Source organism: Teleopsis dalmanni, chromosome 2 (genome assembly GCF_002237135.1).
Source record: "Teleopsis dalmanni isolate 2A chromosome 2, ASM223713v2, whole genome shotgun sequence".
NCBI classification, from domain to species: domain Eukaryota; kingdom Metazoa; phylum Arthropoda; class Insecta; order Diptera; family Diopsidae; genus Teleopsis; species Teleopsis dalmanni.
This window is the reverse complement of record NC_051847.1, coordinates 215827361-215845856: the sequence shown is the minus strand read 5'-3', so window position 1 is coordinate 215845856 and position 18496 is coordinate 215827361. Positions and strand designations below refer to the sequence as shown.

Below are 18496 nucleotides of genomic sequence, written 5' to 3'. Positions count from 1 at the left end.
GAAGTAATTTTTATCCTCCTCTATGTTAGGATAGGAGAACAATTGATATAGGAGTAAGAGAATTATATTAATCCTGGAGTAGGGTATATATTCTATATTCTATTTATAAAAAAGAAGACAGACGAAGAAGTTAGGTTAGGTAGTTTATAATAATTAAAAATACACTCATATTATATTCCAATTAGAAAAGTGTAAGACAGACGAAGAAGTTAGGTTAGGTAGTTTCTCATAAGAGAGAGTAAGCCTACACTCTGTTCCAATTAGAAAAGTGGTAGACAGACGAAGAAGTTAGGTTATGCTTATGCTTTATTATTATGCTTAGTTAGGCTATATTACAAGTAAGGTTCTAACACTATGTTCAATTTATAAAAAAGAAAGACAGACGAAGAAGTTAGGTTAGGTAGTTTCTGATTATGAAGAGTACACTCACACTATTTTATTTTATGTGTTTTTCAGAATTAGTTTACTAATTGTATAGCAGTTAATCATACCTTTTAAAAATAAGCTTTCAAAAATATTAAAGGGATCATATATAGCTTATTAAGTACGTAATATACGATTAACGCATATTTACACTTAAGTCGGACCTCATTAGAACTTTTTTGTATCGATTTTATGTGAATTTTTTATAAAAAATGGCATAAAATAAAAAATTTAAATGTACCATTTGACCATTTGAACAATTATATGCTATTGCTTATATATAACATTTTTGTTTAATATTCAGATCCTTTTAAAAATATTTGTATATAATTATTAAAGAACACACATAATTTTGCACATTTTCATTTAAATTTATTATTGTTATTCATTGACAAAACAAAGTAATTTAATTTATTTATATAAAATTTTCTATCACCAAATTCCCATATCTCTCTTTTGGTTCACCATCCAAGTTCTTAGTTCTTTGCACAGCATTGTTCCTTAGTACCATTTTTACAAACGCAATGGCAATCCTTGCAGCAACAGCAGTTATCCCCGCACTTGTCTGAAGTGCATTTGCAGTCTAAAAAAGTTAGAATATTATTAAATAAATAAATAAAAAATAATTAATAAATTGTAGATTATTTTTATTTTATTATTTTGATTAAAACCTACTAGATTCACAGCGTTTGCAACCCATTTTATTGATTTTTCTCTTTTGATTTTACTTTTAACGTTATAACTCGTTAATTGCAGTCTAATATCTCGAAACAGCTCATTTTATACTAATTAATAAACAAATTTACGTGTGCAGTTTCACACGCCTTTTTTTGGATTTTCAGTACGAAATTAATACAAAGGTGCGTATTTTTTCATTAACAAATTAATTTCTCTTATCAGTGATCGAGTGCAAAACTCACTTGCTTATCAGTGGACGTGAGTTTTGACCAATTTTATGACGAAACACATTCTATGCAGTTTGTAATCAAAATATTTCAAATAAATATTATTATCTAAACAATGACAATTTAAAATATATTTGATTTTTATTTTTTATAGTCATTGTTCTAATCATTAACGAGTACGAGTCCATAGAGCTTACATACCATAAACATGAAATGGAATAAATATTTCTTCTATGTTGACCCAACAAAACACTAAAATATAGCGGTATAGTCTGAATTAATGACGAATTAAAAGACTTGGTAACATGCTTACATTTAAATCAGACTTAACTTAGAATGGCTTATAAGACCACTGGAACCCCAGACGAAGTCAATTATGCTTTTTGTAACTTGATCACAAATCTGAACATAAATATCTGATTGTATCCGACGCTGTCTCATTATATTCTCATCGAGCTATAGCGAAAATATTGAAACGTCTTCATTTACAAAACATTCAGGAAACATTCACTCAGGAAAAAGTGTATGTATTCACTCGATAAAAATATCAAAATTATTATGATAGTTGCTATCTTGTAGTTTTTAGTAGGGTATTTAATTTTAAAAAATTTGAAAATTATAGAAAAAAGTAAGGGAAAACTACTTTATATTTTTAAATAAATAATTATAAACATGCGTAAATCAAATTTAAGTCCTCTTAAATCTATACTTTGATATCAAGAAAAATTTAAAGAGGCCAATTTAAATTAGTGAGATCAATAGCTATACAATTTTGAATGTCTTGTTTATGATCACATATATATATGGTCTTTTAATTTAATTTATATCAAATTATAATTGCTTTAATGTTACTTTTAATATTCATGACAACCCGTAATAAAACTCTGGTGTTGCTTATGACACAGTATCCTATGTATAGCAGCTTGATATCAGCCAGTTCAACTTTGGAACTTATTTCCAATGATTGAAGACATTTTTAATTAAAATTTAGAAACATTTAAATATTTAACTTAATTTTAACTTAATACTATATAAGCTCTAATAGAAAAATTACAAATCTTTTCTAAATGATCTTATTATAGTATAATATTATTATAGAATTAAAACAAATTATAATAATAATGATTGATATTACCTTCAATGATTTTGTAGATTTTGAAATTGAATTAATTTTGGACTATAATCAAGTACTATATGTGTTTTTTAGAGAATGTAATTTTGACTTCTATTTTTTAAAATCTCATTTAATTAATACCTCATCATTTTCATTAAAGAATTTTAAAAATATGCTTAAATATCATTTGTACATTCAAAAGGTAGTATCGAAATCATATACACTATATGTATCACGTGCAAAAGAAACTAAACATAATGGCTTCTAGATTCTTCTAAAGACACTAGAACTATATGACAAAAAGCATAAGAACTTTAAAAACCTACAGCTATATCTCTCGCCAATGAATAAACCAGCTTTAAATTGTTCTTGATATTATAGTGATGAATACATTTTATGCTCTGAATTTTACATATTCAGACTTAATTCTAATTAATATAAATTAATAGTTATAAATTTCAAAATATTTTATACTTTTTTCCTAATCTAATACAATTATAAATAATTAATTTATTTGGATAGATTTGTATTTTTGTATAAATGTAAAAAATTTTGAAAATTATTTTGACACTCATACGCAGTGAAAGCCCATTTCTCATAGAAAAAAATTTGTAATAAAATTGTTGGCAGCAAGTCTTAACCGACCTATCTAGGAAAGCTCAGAAAGTTCTTGTTGAATATCTAATACTAATAATGATTTACAATAATTTCTTTTGTATTATTATTATATTATTATTATTGAATAAATCTTTACATTTAGATGTTTTTTACCTTTGGCTCAAATGTTTTTTTTTTATATCTAGATGTTTAATTAAAATGTGAAACATTTCGCTAAATAATTGGTAAACACCTGTCGGTACTGATAAGAAGGACAGTTTTGCACTCGATGATTGATAAGATAAAAAAAAATTTGTTAATGAAAAATAAGTAAGTTTCGTAGTAAAAATGCAGATAAGAGCGTGTGAAATTGCACGCGTATAATTACTAAATAATTATTATAAAATGTAGAGTTAGAGATGTATAAAGTAACAGTTAACGAGTTACAACGTTAAGAAAAAGTTAAACTTAAAATAAAATATCAAACAAAATGGCTTGCAAGGGATGTGGAACTAGTGAGTACTTAATTCTATACTAGAAGATTAATAAAATCCTTGTTAAATTTAAAAAATTTTCTTTCTAGACTGCAAATGCACTTCAAACAAATGCGGCGATAACTGTTGCTGTAATCAGGACTGCCATTGTGTTTGCAAGAATGGACCCAAAGATCAGTGTTGCGCCAATAAAAATTAGAAAAGCCAAAATGTGATGTACTATGGAACACAATTTCAATATTATGATAAATTTTATAATATCATGATTAAATCATTGTTAATTTAAATAAAATCATTTCGTTATTTGTACTATATATACTGACTTATTTCTCAATTTAAATTCGATGTATTTATTAATGTCAAAAGTGTTTTCATAAACTTGACTTTAATTAGTAAAATCTGCATATCGGTGCTTCGGTCACAGTGTGGGTATAAAATGGAACTCATTAGAATTTAAACACACCATTCAACCTTTATTGAAAATTCAAACTTTTTACAAGAGATACATGGTTGCGCTGTTACATGCTTAGACCTTTGACATTGGCACATAATTTTGCATGTACATTCACAATTTAATAGAAAGTTATCTTCACTCCCCTCTATTTGTGATGGTGACAAAATTAAACAAAAACAACACTACACGCATAACAAATTAAAAAATATAATTATCTTAGAGCAGTAAAGGAAGTCATGATGGTTTAGAAATGTACACTACACCACTATTTGCCGAAATTATTGTTGTTACTATAATAGTACTTTAATAAAAAGGATACAAATAATAAATTTTTCTTGACTTAATAACATTTATAGTAGTCCGTATATAATCATATGTATACATAATATCTCAACACAGACTAACAGTAACAATAACGAGTACACTTCTACTTTGCAGCGAACTTGATTGTTACTTATAGCGTTTTCGATTGGTAAATCTGGATTCCAACTGGATTTAATCTAGATTTACTCTCGTTCTGTCAAATTTTGTTGCCTAATCAAACATTTTTAAAGTAATCTAAGATTTTTATAGTTGTGTTAATAGGTATTTATGTTTCTCATAAATACATACATATATCGAATCAAATTACAATCGTTATATAAAACAGCTGTTAATATCAAGGTAATATTGCTACTCTGGTAATAATTTATATTATTACCATAAAAATTAATTTCGAGTGTTATGCAGATTTACCAATCGAAAATCAAAATTGCATTAAAAGTTAATATCGGTTAAAAAAGTTACTCCAGATTTACGTTACAACAAAACCAAGTTTTGGGAACAGTAAACTCTGATGAAGAAAGAATAATAGATGAAGAAACATAATAGAAATATTAAATTACTCGTTAATTAAAATTTTTTTAAATCTTCGTTTTCAATTCACATATTTGTAATTATTAATTAATATTAACTTGAATCTAAAAAAAAATTAGACAGTTAAAAAAATTTTAAATACAAAAAAATATTTTCTGTCGAAATCTTAAATTGAAATATTTTTAATGTTAACAATATTATAATTATATCTAAAAAAACTAAGAAAATAGTAATGAAATATTTTAGTAGCACAAATATTTCTGTAAAATCAAAATTTATTATTTTGTTGTTTTTTTTTAATAACGCATATTATATATAAAAGCTACTGAAATGATAGTAAACACAGTAGTCGTTTTAAAAGTGTAGCGCAAACGAAAAGCATCGTTCTGGAGGAGCAAGAAATGAATAAAACAGAAATAAACAAAAAAGCAGCAACAGAAAGTAACACGTAACATGCCACCAGTGCGCGGCAATTTCATTTCGCATTAAGAGATTAAGATCGAAATTAAAATTTAAATTAAACGTTCGCACGCCGAATGCCCCACCTAACCCTCTTCACGTATACAATACATTCCCGCGATATATAGTGTGATGCTATGCTATTCGTACATGAATGAAACTACTACAATGTTAAGAACAACAACAACACGAACAATCACTTGTAACAATGGCGAAGGGAACGAAATGTTTTTTTTATTTGTAATTTTTTTAACTCTTGTTTAATTTTATGTTTTCATTTTTGTTGTTGCTTTTTATTTTATTTTTATTTCATACTTGCTACCTCGTCCCTGTAAATGAACAGATTTTCAAATGTTTAAAATACCAACAACAAAATTACAATAACAACAACTACAATTTAACAGCATTCACCTTGTAAACTCACCTTTTTTTGTTGTTTTTTTTCATTGTTGTTGCTGTACTTGTCATTTTATAACGCATGTTGTTTTTGTAAATGTCTTCCGTTTAAAAAATTACATCAGGTGTTTTAATTTTTGTTGTTAAGTCCACATTAATCGATTATGCCAGAAAGTTGTATTGTTTTTAAAGCCTCAATAAATGTTGTTATGAGATTTTATTATATTATTTATTATTTTACAGGTTTCACCAAATTGGAGATCTCAATAATATTTTGTGAAATTTTTATATCCTCAGCAAATAATAAAAAAAAATGTTATATGTTATTAATGTTATATAGTTCAAGCCATTAGAAGTATATTCCTTTCTGAGAGGAATATATAATTCTTATACTTTCTCAGTCAACACTACCTCGAGCGTCAGTGAGTTTTATATTAAAATAGAGTAAATTATTCCATCCAACGACCAATTCAGATTTTTAACTACACCGCAGACGATTGATATAGGATCTTAAATATATTATTTGTATTTACCTTTCCATAACCAACTGTCTATTTCAATATTATATACAATATTCACTCAATCACTCAATATGTTTGTGGAATGATAATAAAACAAAGACTTTTCAGCAAAATTCTCCTTCAAGAATGATGCAAAGCTTCTTTAATATTTCAATTTTTTTAACAAGAACTTATCTTTTATTTCAGAATAGACTACATTTTAGCCAAACATTACTTTGGAACCAAACGTCGTACCGTATATTGAATGAAGAATGAAATATTTTTTAAGTTCTGCCAACAAATTGCAGTCACTTGAAGCGGGATCCGGAAAGTGAGATAGAAGGAAAAGAAACTTTTAATGCAATTTATATAATTTTATCTATATGTCTTTTAACTATGTCTTTTAATAGAAAACATTGTTCCTGTGACTGTTAAACTAAAATAAAAAAATTTTTCGGATCAAAACCATCTTCAAGATACAAACCAAAGCTTACTTTGCTAAAACAAAGTATTTGAAGCACTGAAATAGAGGGAAAACACAAAAGTCTGATATTACTATATATAGTAAAGTATAAATATTTTATTTTTATTTATAATATTATTTATCTTTCACTACTTATTATTATATTAATAATTAATCATAATATACAATGCATAATCCTTTTAAAAGATATTGATGCAGCATTCACAGTTAGTGTTGCATTAATGAAGGTAACCATTTTCATTGTCGCTAAATAGCAAAAATATTAATACAATCTGTAATGTCCATACCCTACACAACACCCTATAATACGTACCAAAATTGTTAGTTGAAGTATGTGAATATCTCTCACAAACCAGGGGCGGCATGTTAGCATAATTTATGCACTGTTTATGCGCTTTTGGAGATTATAGCAACTCCAATGTGGCAGGGCTGTTGCAAATGGCGCTTAAAATGGCGGACGCCCATAGGCACTAGCATAATTTCCTTTTAAACAGTTTTTTGCTATTCTCATGATTTGCTGCTACAGTATTTCACGGTACGTGTATGTGGCGTTAACGATACAATTGAGAGCAATTTTTGATAGCAAAAAAAAAAGTTGAGAAAATCACTTTTAGATAAAAAAAAATTAACTTTTAAAATTTCGTTAAATTGAAATTGTCGTGTAAATAAAAATTTGCATATTTTTTAGCCCTGATTTGATGTTTTTGTAATTCATAGGAATCGTTGTGGCATTGGTGCCATGAGACTCATTCACACAGCGCCAGTGAGCGTGTAATTATGTTTCGAGAAACGCCTGTAAGAAGTTGGCGCCCAATTTAATTTCATTTCACTTTTTAAAATTTTTATCAGTGATTTATGACTGCAAGATGCATTAAAAAATTTATTAAGACAATTGAAATACTGTAAATAGTAACAAACAATTTTAAGTTCATCTAAAAAAATATTATATTATATGAAAACAATATTACCATGTTTGAATTAAAGTAACGTGTTATATTATCAATACATATAAATACATAAAAATTAACAACTATAAAATATATCTTTAAGGGTGACGATATATTGTAATTATAAAATTTTTTACTAACAAACAGTTATCATCATACTGATAAAAATTTTTGATACTAATTGTGGAGTTGTAATATCTTATTGCTTCATTAAAAACCAATAAAGAACTGTTATAATTTACAAACGAAGATGATATTCAGGTATATGCTGTCTCTTAGAGATTGAGATGTTTAACAAATATTCTTAAATGAATGTGATCCAATTGTAGAATACGTGTTTTTAATATAAATAATATAATTTTTCATTTCACTCAACAAAAACTTAGAAGTCCTACAAATATATACATTAGACAATATATAAAAACTAGACGTAAAAATTCCAAACTTTACCTTAAAATTACAAAAGCTATGGAATTTATACGACCTCTTAGCTAATAAGACAATCTTCTTCTACCTCTCAATCTTTCTAACAGAATCCAGAAACTAATATTATTGACAGACCTCCCAATCTTTCTAATACAATCCAAAAAACTACGTTATTGACAGCACATAAGAACTCTTTGGATGAGAAATTGGAAATCTTTATCAGAAATATTGGAGAATGAACCAAAAAATCTTGAATTGCCTACACACACGTACTTTTTAAAAAATGTTAATCAGAGATAAAGGAAAATAAAACAAGATTCAGAAGAAACCAAATTGAACGTGTCCAGAATTTTGCCAAATTGTAATGACATATAAAAATCTTGCCTTTCAACGTTCTTTGTAAGCTGATCACTCTGCTTCTTTCGGGAATCTTTCTGCTCAACGTAAAAATCACTATAATCTTTGGTATCACAATAGAATATTATTATACAATAGGCTTGTGCCACTACAATCTAACCAAATATTTTATGCATGCATTATGCATTAAAAATATTTAAAATTACAAACTTTTGATACTGAAATCTTCTAAAAAAATCCCTTAACAAATTTTTTTTAAATAATTACTCATTTTACACAACTTTAAATATATAATTTAATAATATTAATAACTAATCAACAGAAATGTAATATTTTAAGCAATTATCTTATCTAATCACAACACATACGAGTCAAAGTAAATATAAACAATCGGAGACCACAACGGCTTTTGTTTTGAGACCTGAAAACCATCCACATAAATAGCTACATTAACGACTGTTTACATTTGCCGGCTTTAAAGTCAATCACATGTACATGTACACTTATCTACAAATACCAAAAAGTGAGAACGAAAATATAAACAAATTCTAGAAAAAATAAACTTCGAAAAGACTGAGTGCAAAAGTTCCCACTTCAGTGTGAATGAAAACGTGAACAAATGCGCACGGCTTAGTGTAAAAATAAAGCTTAAAGATTTAAGAACGCAAAAAACTGTAAAAATAATTAACTACGCAATTCGAATTCGAAATTCGAACATGCATTGCACACCGCACAACAAAGTTTACGAATAAACTAGAAAGATATAAAACCAACAGAACAGTCGAGTGGAAAGCAACAGAGCTGCTAAGTAGTCACAGCGAAGAATACTGATAATATTTAAAAAAAAATCGTCTCGCGTTTTAATTATTTACATTAAAAATGGGTTGTCCAGGTTGTTGTGATCGTGAGTGTTTTTTAAAAAAAAATATTTTTCATTTATTATAAAAAATATTTAATGATTTTTTTTTAAAGATTGCAAATGCACCGATACCAAATGCGGCGATAACTGCAAGTGCGATCAGGGCTGCAAATGTGCCTGTAAAAAAACCTCCAAGGATGATTGCTGCAAAAAGTGAAACGCGAAGTGATAATGAACACTTAACGGATGTACTCGTATAGCCATAAATGTATTAATTATTTTACAAAAAATATGCGAATATAATAACAATAAAATTTAATTTAACTAATAAAGATATAGCGCTTTTTATTGATAAATAAATGGTAACTAAAAACGTTCAAGGAATTCTGAATTAGAAGTCGTCAAAAGTAAAACTTCTTCACTTTAACATATTTTAAATACTTTTCAATGAGTGGATAGTTTGGAGAACTTTAATTTTTCGGGAAATATAGAACTAAATCACCTTTATACAAATTAATCTATATTTATATACCAAATGCAGTAATTAAGCTATATTCATTTATTAGTATCACTTTAGAATTAGTCCTGACAGCTAAAGGAGCCTAATACGCATATTTTACTTATTCTGCGTTTAGTTTTATAAAAGTTTTAATTTTTTTTCAATTTTTGCAATAGTGTCATCACACCTTAAGTTCCTTAAAATCTTTTTGTAGGTCTACTGCAGTAATTAAACTATATCTTAATAAATGTTATATTAGTGTCATTTTAGGAAAATTGGGCAGCTATAAAACCTACTATGTTCATTTTACAATAGAGTAAATACGCCTTAAGGAACTTAAGGAGTCATTACATCTTAAGTTTCTTAGACTCTTTTTGTAGATCTATTGCAGTAAGTAAGCTATATCGTTATATATAAGTGTAATTTATAAAAATTTAGGCAGCTATAAAACCTACTATGTACATTTTTCAATAGAGTAAATACACCTTAAGGAACTTAAGGAGTCATTACACCTTAAGCTCCTTAGATTCTTTTTGTAGATCTACTGCAGTAATTAAGCTATATCGTTATATATATTAGTGTCATTTTAGAAAAATTTAGGCAGCTATAAAACCTCCAAAAGACATACGAGGAGGTATTATCAATGCATAAAATGATTATTAGACATATTCCTGTCTATATGTTAGATGTGACACGAAAACACTAACAAGTGGTGCACTTGTACTTCACGTCATATATGTTATAAACAGTGACATCTTGACAATAATATGTCGCTATCTACAACGAACAGAAATGACGGTGACTAACTACTCATAACATATATGAATACGAGATCTTAGAAATAATATATGATCCTGTACAACATACAGTAATGACCTTGAGCGATCGCTCATATATGAACACAAAATCATTGAAATATATATATAAGCTGTAGGTTTACACAATACGCAGAAAGTTCATTCAGAATTCGCTACAAAGTTGAGATAAAAATAATAGCACTGAAATATTATAAGTTGCATCAAACTCAAATCCATAAAGTAATTAAACTAATTACGATAAATTTATTTTCATTTAATTTCGATTTTATAAAAAGGTTATTCAAAAATTCAATTAATTAAAATAATATAAAATGAATTTTTGTTGTTGTAGCTCATTACTGTTCGAAAAAACCTCTTTATGATAAGGTTAGTTAAACATTCTCTTCAACAACAGCCAGTCAATAGACAAACAGATCACAAACTAAACCTTTTAATTAAATTAAATTAACTAATTTTGATTGTTTAAACAACAAATGACCTAAGATCTTCGCCGCTCATACCATAAAACCGCTCTGTCAGTCAACATTATCTTTCAGTTGCACATGCCATAATTTATGCGCATTCTTCTAAATTTATTCACTTGCTTGCATTCCAACATAAAAAGTCCTTTGCAATCCAGCAAAGCATCCAACGTTCCTTCTGAGATATTCGAGTTAGGATATGTGTTTTGGATGGTTTTTTGGTCGTTTAGTGCCGCTTTAATAGCCGAAATAATAAAAATTGCTCATTGATTTATTTACGAGCACACTTTGAAATGTGTCCTTAGCAAAGATTTTGCATCCTTTTTATTCTCATTTTACCATATACTAAAGTTTCTGCTGTTCTTTGTTAAATTTTGCTGCCTTTAACAGGCAAGGATATGTGCACTTCAGCTAAAGCTGCATTTGCAAACATTTCTTTGTTTTAATGCTGATGGACACTGATGGGGTACTAACGCTACTCCACCATCACTATTATTGCTGGTGATACTAAAGTCATTTATTTGAAACTCTTTTAACCTCTTTTTCTTGTAGTCCACACAGCAGGACAGATGTCCTGCTGGTGCAGCCTACCACAGACCTATAAACTTAAAAGCATATATGTTTATATTGGAGTATGCACGGAACGTCGTTTGTGTCCATCTTTGAAGCTCAATTCATGTACACATTTTCTGTTGCTGTCAGTTGTTTTTCCATATATAACAAAATTTGCCTTTAAATATTTATGATTGTCCATTAAGTATTTAAATTCAATCGTCGGATATAATGAAATAGTAAAGAACTTAAGATGAAAATAAACAATTTTATGCTTAATGTAAAATATTTGTAATGTATGTGAAATATTTTCTTTTTTTGAATTAAATTTATTAAATGTAATTTTCTATACTAAAGTAATACAGTAGTAACTAATATATATATAGTCTATAGATATACTTTCAAATCCACCAAGGATTTTATCTGTCTTCGCACTGTCGTAATAAACGGCAACGATATTAGCCTAAAGACCAGACAAAATATTATCATTGCCAATAGGTACTATTCAGCTTGGTGATTAAAAAAAATATACTATTCCTAATAGGTCTACTATGGGCTCAGTAAGCAATTGAGTTGTGAAGTTATTTCTCTCTCTTATTCTCATTCTCTCTCTCCCTTTCTTTCTTTCCCTCTCTCTCTCTCATTCTTTCTCCGTCTCTCTCTATCTCTCTCTCTATCTCTCTCTCTCTCTCTCTCTCTCTTACATTCTCTTTCTTTCTCTCTCTTTCTTTCTTCTCTCTCTCTATCTTTCTCTCTCTCTCTCTCCACAGATAATACTTACACTCTTTATATATGTCGATTATCCTATCCTACTTCTTTATGGCTCAAAACCACATGAACCATGGACGCTATTACAGAATCATGAAGCAGCACTAAGCATTATTTAGAGAAAAATTTTCTTTGGTTGGCGACGACTACCTATCCGTATGAACCACGAGCTGTATAACTTTAATCACCATCTAGCGGCTTCGCTGGCTTAGTTATGTCGCGAAAATGAATGACAATGCTCCAAGTAATTGCAACCGGAGTTGGAAGAAGAAGGCATAAGTTTAGACGATGTCTTCAATGGAGTGATCAAGCTGCATTTGCACTTGATGTACAAGACTGATGAAGGCGAACACGCGGAGAGACGCCTAGAGGGTAATCCATTCTCAGGTCATATGGACATTTAGATTATCATACGGAAAGGGATCAATCGAACATACATAAAAAAAAAATGAGTATATTCTGAGCTCACGCTTTCGTTTATCATAATTCCAATTTGTTTTCAGTTACTTATGAAGACAAATGGTATAAAAAACAAACAATTAATCTAACTCGTCCTTACAGAAGTTTATCACTACCGTAATCCGTTAACTATCTCTACATACTATCTATGCTCTACAAAAACATCTTAGATGAATAGTAATATCATTTAAACAGGGTTTCTACTATATATACATGAAAAAATAATAATTATATTAAAAATTTAGCAAATTTAAAATATTCTCTTTCTTTCTGGCAGAGTCTAAATTTAAAATATATTTGAATATGCAATAGAAAAAGCAAACCTTTTCAAATGTTTTAAATTTCCAAATGAACCCAACTCCAGCATAATTATTAGAAGATGCAAATATACGTAATTTACTTTGTCACGTGGCAGTAATTACTGTTGTTGAAGGAACGACACTGGCAACATCCAAACACTCGCCAACATCTATAGCCAAACCAGCACAGCATTTAAAATGTACCGCGCATCCTGCAGGTTGCATCAATGAAAAATTCAATTCATTGAATTTTAACAACGAACCGTACCGCAAGGACACTATTGTAATACGTTCAGCGATTGTTCGGCGCGCCGTGATACGCGTACTTCGAAAATCGTTACGTTGTGAAATATTTTGTTTTGCTATTTGACTGTGTTGCTTTGCTGATAATAATTTTGTAACCGTGGACCGCGATGCTGAAATTGTATCTGCAGCTGCAACTTCTACGATTCCTGTTAATGCTCTTGTTGCTTTTGTTGTAGTTATTGTAGCTATAGCATTGTAGGCGGATATCCGCTTAACAGCGGTTGGTATGTCATCACAGATACTTTTGCTTGCACCACAGCATACAAAGATACAAATAGACAGACAAATACACAGACAAATACACAGACAAATAGACAAACAGACAGACAGAGTATTGAATGCAGTCATTTCGTTTTTTTATCGCATAGTTGCTGATATTCAAATGCTGGCGTATTGAATTGAGGTGAAAGGACTTCACTTTCGCACCATAAACGATTTGCGGTTACAAGTGTGTCTCTGGTATATGCAATTGTTTACTTCGAATCCGTAATTTGGATCCGTACGTATGCAAATGTATTCATTTGCGAAGTGATAAAATTATTATTATTCTCACTTCTGGCCAAAACGACAAATGAACGTTAAATAATCATTTTCATAAATCAATATTAAATATGATACATGATTTAATGTGTTTTTGATGACTTTAAATAAAGCAAAAATTTACAAAATATATTTAAGCCATGGAAAAAAGTAACTGATAAATTTTAAGTTCATAAGTTTAGAGAAAACTTTTCTCTAGAAAAAAAAAAAGTGTTAACAATTAGGACAATCAGGGCAATATGTCCAACCTACCCAAATTCGATATCATTTACTCAAGTATTCTATATTAATTTATTAATTTATGTGTAATGTGCAGGCCAAGTATTTAGACAAAAAGTCAACATCCAGTGCTGTGACACTATAACTATCAATCGGGGTGCCATAACTATTTGGCACTCCCTAAAATATATTTAATGAAATATTGAATATACTCATCTTGTAAACCATTTTACACCATTCCACGAGTAACAGTCATAGCATAATGGATCCCTATACCTTTCCTCGCTCCGACACTATGAATATTGGGATACTAGAATATTTATTGTAGTAATAAAACAGTAGTGATGTTGTTGTTGTGGTCTCAGCAACATGATGGCAAACCGAGTACGCTCACCGATTATTGGACGAGGTTCTTAACAACTAGTTAGCACAATTTGCATGCTCAATGATTATTGGGTGAGATTCTTGACAACTATATCGTATAGTTTGTAACAAAAAGTTCTATACACCTCCTGTATACCACCATTACGTTAACACTTATATATATTGATACTAAATACTTATTAAAATATCGAAAAAATGTATCGATTTTTTGGAATACTTCCTGAAAGGTATTTATTTAATCGTACCGTTCTCATTAAAAATTTTTTTGGGAATTGAAACGAGATTTGCTGTCAGCTAAATATGAGTTTAGCCACTATAAGCTACTGTTCTAGAAGAAAACTAAGTTGTTCCAATAAACATAATGATTATACAATGCGTTACTTTAATAATTGATAAAATATCTGCAAAGTTTTACGAGCTCATATTTTTACAACTCCAATCTGGAAGCAATATAAATCATTTCGTCCGATCTACTTTACAATTAGGCCCTAGCCAAACAATATAGCGAAGCAAAATGCTTTCGTTTATACAGACATATCTCTACAACTTTGGGACTGTGATGAGATTTTTTTTGAATTTAGATATACTATCGTTTTATACATATATCAATTTACCGGTTTGTTTAAAAATTTTACCAATATTAAGCTATCATCTAGGCAAGTTTATTTTTATTATTATGGTTTTTCAATCTTAAAGCTTTTACATGGACTTGAATCGAATGCCATTCTACAAATACATAACATAATTATTGTAACCAATAATTGTTATTACCGTTGTGTGGCAACACAGTAACTTCTACTATCAACAAACTAAGATATTTTTATTATTAATATATAATATCTATAAGCAAATACATTATATAGTCTAGAATATGTTCTATATAATTTGCTCCATTGCATTGCATAGAGTTTGCTAATACATCTACAACAAACTTACCAACAACAACAATAACAACAAGTAAAGTAACTGAAAACGACGAAAGCGACAGCTTGTCGTTTCACGCCATTTTGTGCGTTCACATGCACAACTCGTGTTTGTGTGTGTTTGTGTAAAAGTTTGTTGCTGTAAAAGTTGATTTGATTGTGTTGGTTTCATTTTCATTTTGCAATTTCATTAAATTCCAGCATCCGCCATAAATCTTCTTTTTCCTTCACAATATTGTGTTGCTGCCATGAAGGTAATGCGAAGGGGGTTGGCGTATGTTTTTTTACAGTATGCAAGTGGATAGGATTTTGTGTACGAAAGAAATTGTTAAAAACCAACAAAAACTAAGCTTGAAACAGTGAAGCTTGCCATTTGTTCCTGATGTGGCACAAACAACTCCACAAAAAACAAAACAAAAAAAAATAAAGCTTAACAAAAAAATATATGAAAAAATTTCTTTTGGTAGGCAAGGTTGCCTTTTTTTTTGAATTCTTAAGGACAATTTTCGGTATTATATTTTTTTCTTACCACTTTTTAATTTCTTTTAAAATTTGTTTTATTTTTTTTTATTTTTTGCTCTGTCAACTTTCTACACAAATGACAACGAAAACAAAAATCGTGCAAAAAGCTTAAAATTTGCATTAAAAATATTCTTAAAATAAAATTTAATTAGAAATAGGAATAAAAATTGGTTTGATTATACCGAACCTTGAATCCCCGATACACAGATAAATCTACTGAACTAACAGTGTGTCATAAGTATGAATTAATATTCATATTTCTCTATCTGTTAGCATACTTTTCTGGATGATTCTCCAATAATAGCTCACTTCACAGAACTATTTTGATTGGTTCAAATACAAACGGACTTCACTAAAGTGGTTCATCATACTGACCTCCAGCGCCTTCTACAACGAGTCACAGATATCTTATATCAAAGATATCTTATTATCTTAATATCTTATATCAAAGATATCGGTACCTAAATAAATATACTGATGATACTTTTGTTTTATTGTGTGAAGGGTGTTGTAAAAATTGTTTAATAGATTAAAAAGCACTCAGTGATTTTTAATGTTAAAAAAAATCAAAAAGGTTTGAACAAAAAAAAAATTACAGAAAATCAAAAAGAAAATTTTCAATTTTCTATAATTTTTTTAATTAAATTTTAACTTCAAGTTTTTTTGTTAAAATCAAATCATCATTAAAATAAAACCTTTTTATATCTATTAAAATGTATATATTAAAAAAGCGGCATAATGTGGATTTTAGTAAATTGTTAAAAAACACTTTTAGTCACTCTGTTTTATCAATGTCTTGACTCTGTCTTGTCTCCAACTTGCCACTGTCTTATCTCTATCTTGCCTCTGTGTTGCCTCTATCTTATATCTATCTTGTCTCTGTCTCGTCTATGTCTTGTGTTTGTCTTGTTTCTGTTTTTTCTTTCTCTTGTTTCTCTAAATTGCTTCCTTCTGACATCCCTCTTTTGCCTATATCTAGTCTTTATCTTGTCTCCCTCTTGTTTTCTTCTTGGTTCCCTTTTTTGCCTCCCTTTAGTTTTTATCTTCTCTTTTGTTTATGTTTCTCTCGCATTCAAATCTTGTTTCCCTTCTTTTGCCTAAGTCTAGTCTTCCTCTTGTCTGTTTGTTATCTCTCACTTGTCGCGATCTTCTCACTCAATTTTCTCAATTTTGTCCATCACTGTCTGCCTATTATCTCACGCTTATCTCACACTTGTCTCTCTCTCTCTCTCTCTAACCACTCTCTTTTTTTCTTCATATATAAAGCATAAATAGGTTTCTCCGAATGGTAGTGAACTACAACAACAACAATTTATTTTATATTATTTTAATTAATTTAATTTTAGCTGACCATACAGCTGTTTCGAGTATTGCCAAATACTCAACATCAGTGATTTTGGAAATAGATCTTGTATTTTATTATTCTTAAATAATTTTCTGAGACTGCAAGTACCAGGAATCGAACTCGTGTCCTACCAAAGCATAAATATATATGTTCTCAGTGCTTCATCATACTGTGATATTGTCCGAATTTCTGCGATCTCTTAGTGTAAAAGTATAGATATGAAAGTTTTGTACTTAAGGAAATATAATTATAGGCATATAATAAAGTCTATATATTCACTTCATGAAAATTATATTTTGTACTACCAGTATATATATTTTTAATTTTAAATAAATTCTTGTGCTAATAATTATTATGATTCAATGGTTTAACTAAAGTCAATATTAAAGTTTGTTAAATAAAATTAAATAAAATAAAACACCAACGCATCTAGATTTGCCAGAATAAACCATAAGATACACGTGTAAGAGGATGGCAGCCCTGACTGAAAAGGAAAAAGAAACAAAAGGAAAAAAAACAAAAACGAAACAGTCAGTGAGTGAATGGTTTTTGATCGATCACCGCGTGCTAGCGTTGCAAATATTAAACATTATAATTTCGTGTGTGTTTGTATTTCGATAAACAATAAAAACGAACTTAAACTCATAAGAGTGATCTATGGTTTTAATTTTATTACTCTTACACACGTAACCGAAACCATAACAAATTCAGACCAAAATTCATATTTAACTAAGGGCCTCAATTAAAAATTAAAATTAAAGGTCAAAGTTCCTACGTCAGTACATAAACCATTTAAATACACATAAGCACACTTGAACCTATAAAAAATTTATATTTAATAGTCAGGAAATAATGTAGGCGAGGAAAAGTTCAACTTAATTTAAAAATACAAGCAAACATGGGTGAAGTGGTTATGTTCGTCTTTGATGAGCTTAAGAACACAGAAGTAACAGTCCAAATGAGCCCACAAGGTGTCGTAAAGCAATCAACAAACGAGCCAAAGATTGCCATTTTGTGGTTACATTTTGCATACATAATTATGGCAAAACATGAGCAGTTTATGTGGCCAAGTACGCCCATTAAAATACGCCCTCTCCAGCCAAAGCCCTATTAAACGCTCGCTCGCCTCCA

General features: G+C 29.1%; 2 protein-coding genes and 1 long non-coding RNA gene across 3 annotated transcripts; 2 read left to right on the top strand and 1 right to left on the bottom strand.

Moving 5' to 3' along the window:
• Positions 1-782: 782 nt before the first annotated feature.
• LOC119686231 (metallothionein-2-like) lies at positions 783-1191 on the bottom strand. The gene is made up of 2 exons (XM_038100752.1): positions 1099-1191; positions 783-1006 (listed from the first exon to the last, which is right to left on the bottom strand). Exons 1-2 carry the CDS (start codon positions 1121-1123, stop codon positions 900-902), a joined length of 132 nt encoding a protein of 43 aa, XP_037956680.1. The 5' UTR covers positions 1124-1191; the 3' UTR covers positions 783-899.
• Positions 1192-3457: 2266 nt separating this feature from the next.
• LOC119682115 (metallothionein-2) lies at positions 3458-3829 on the top strand. The gene is made up of 2 exons (XM_038095467.1): positions 3458-3554; positions 3623-3829. The coding sequence occupies exons 1-2, from the start codon at positions 3530-3532 to the stop codon at positions 3730-3732; spliced, it is 135 nt and encodes a 44-aa protein (XP_037951395.1). The 5' UTR covers positions 3458-3529; the 3' UTR covers positions 3733-3829.
• Positions 3830-9012: 5183 nt separating this feature from the next.
• LOC119682116 lies at positions 9013-9604 on the top strand. The gene is made up of 2 exons (XR_005252560.1): positions 9013-9315; positions 9384-9604. It is a non-coding gene; the product is annotated as an uncharacterized LOC119682116 (long non-coding RNA).
• Positions 9605-18496: the final 8892 nt, after the last annotated feature.

Excerpts from the sequence above, each read along its gene's own strand:
- LOC119686231 (XM_038100752.1), bottom strand. The coding sequence starts at position 1,123 with ATGGGTTGCAAACGCTGTGAATCTA. Across the intron at positions 1,007-1,098 it reads TTGCAAACGCTGTGAATCTA|ACTGCAAATGCACTTCAGAC; the intron begins GTAGGTTTTAAT and ends TAACTTTTTTAG.
- LOC119682115 (XM_038095467.1), top strand. The coding sequence starts at position 3,530 with ATGGCTTGCAAGGGATGTGGAACTA. Across the intron at positions 3,555-3,622 it reads TTGCAAGGGATGTGGAACTA|ACTGCAAATGCACTTCAAAC; the intron begins GTGAGTACTTAA and ends TTTTCTTTCTAG.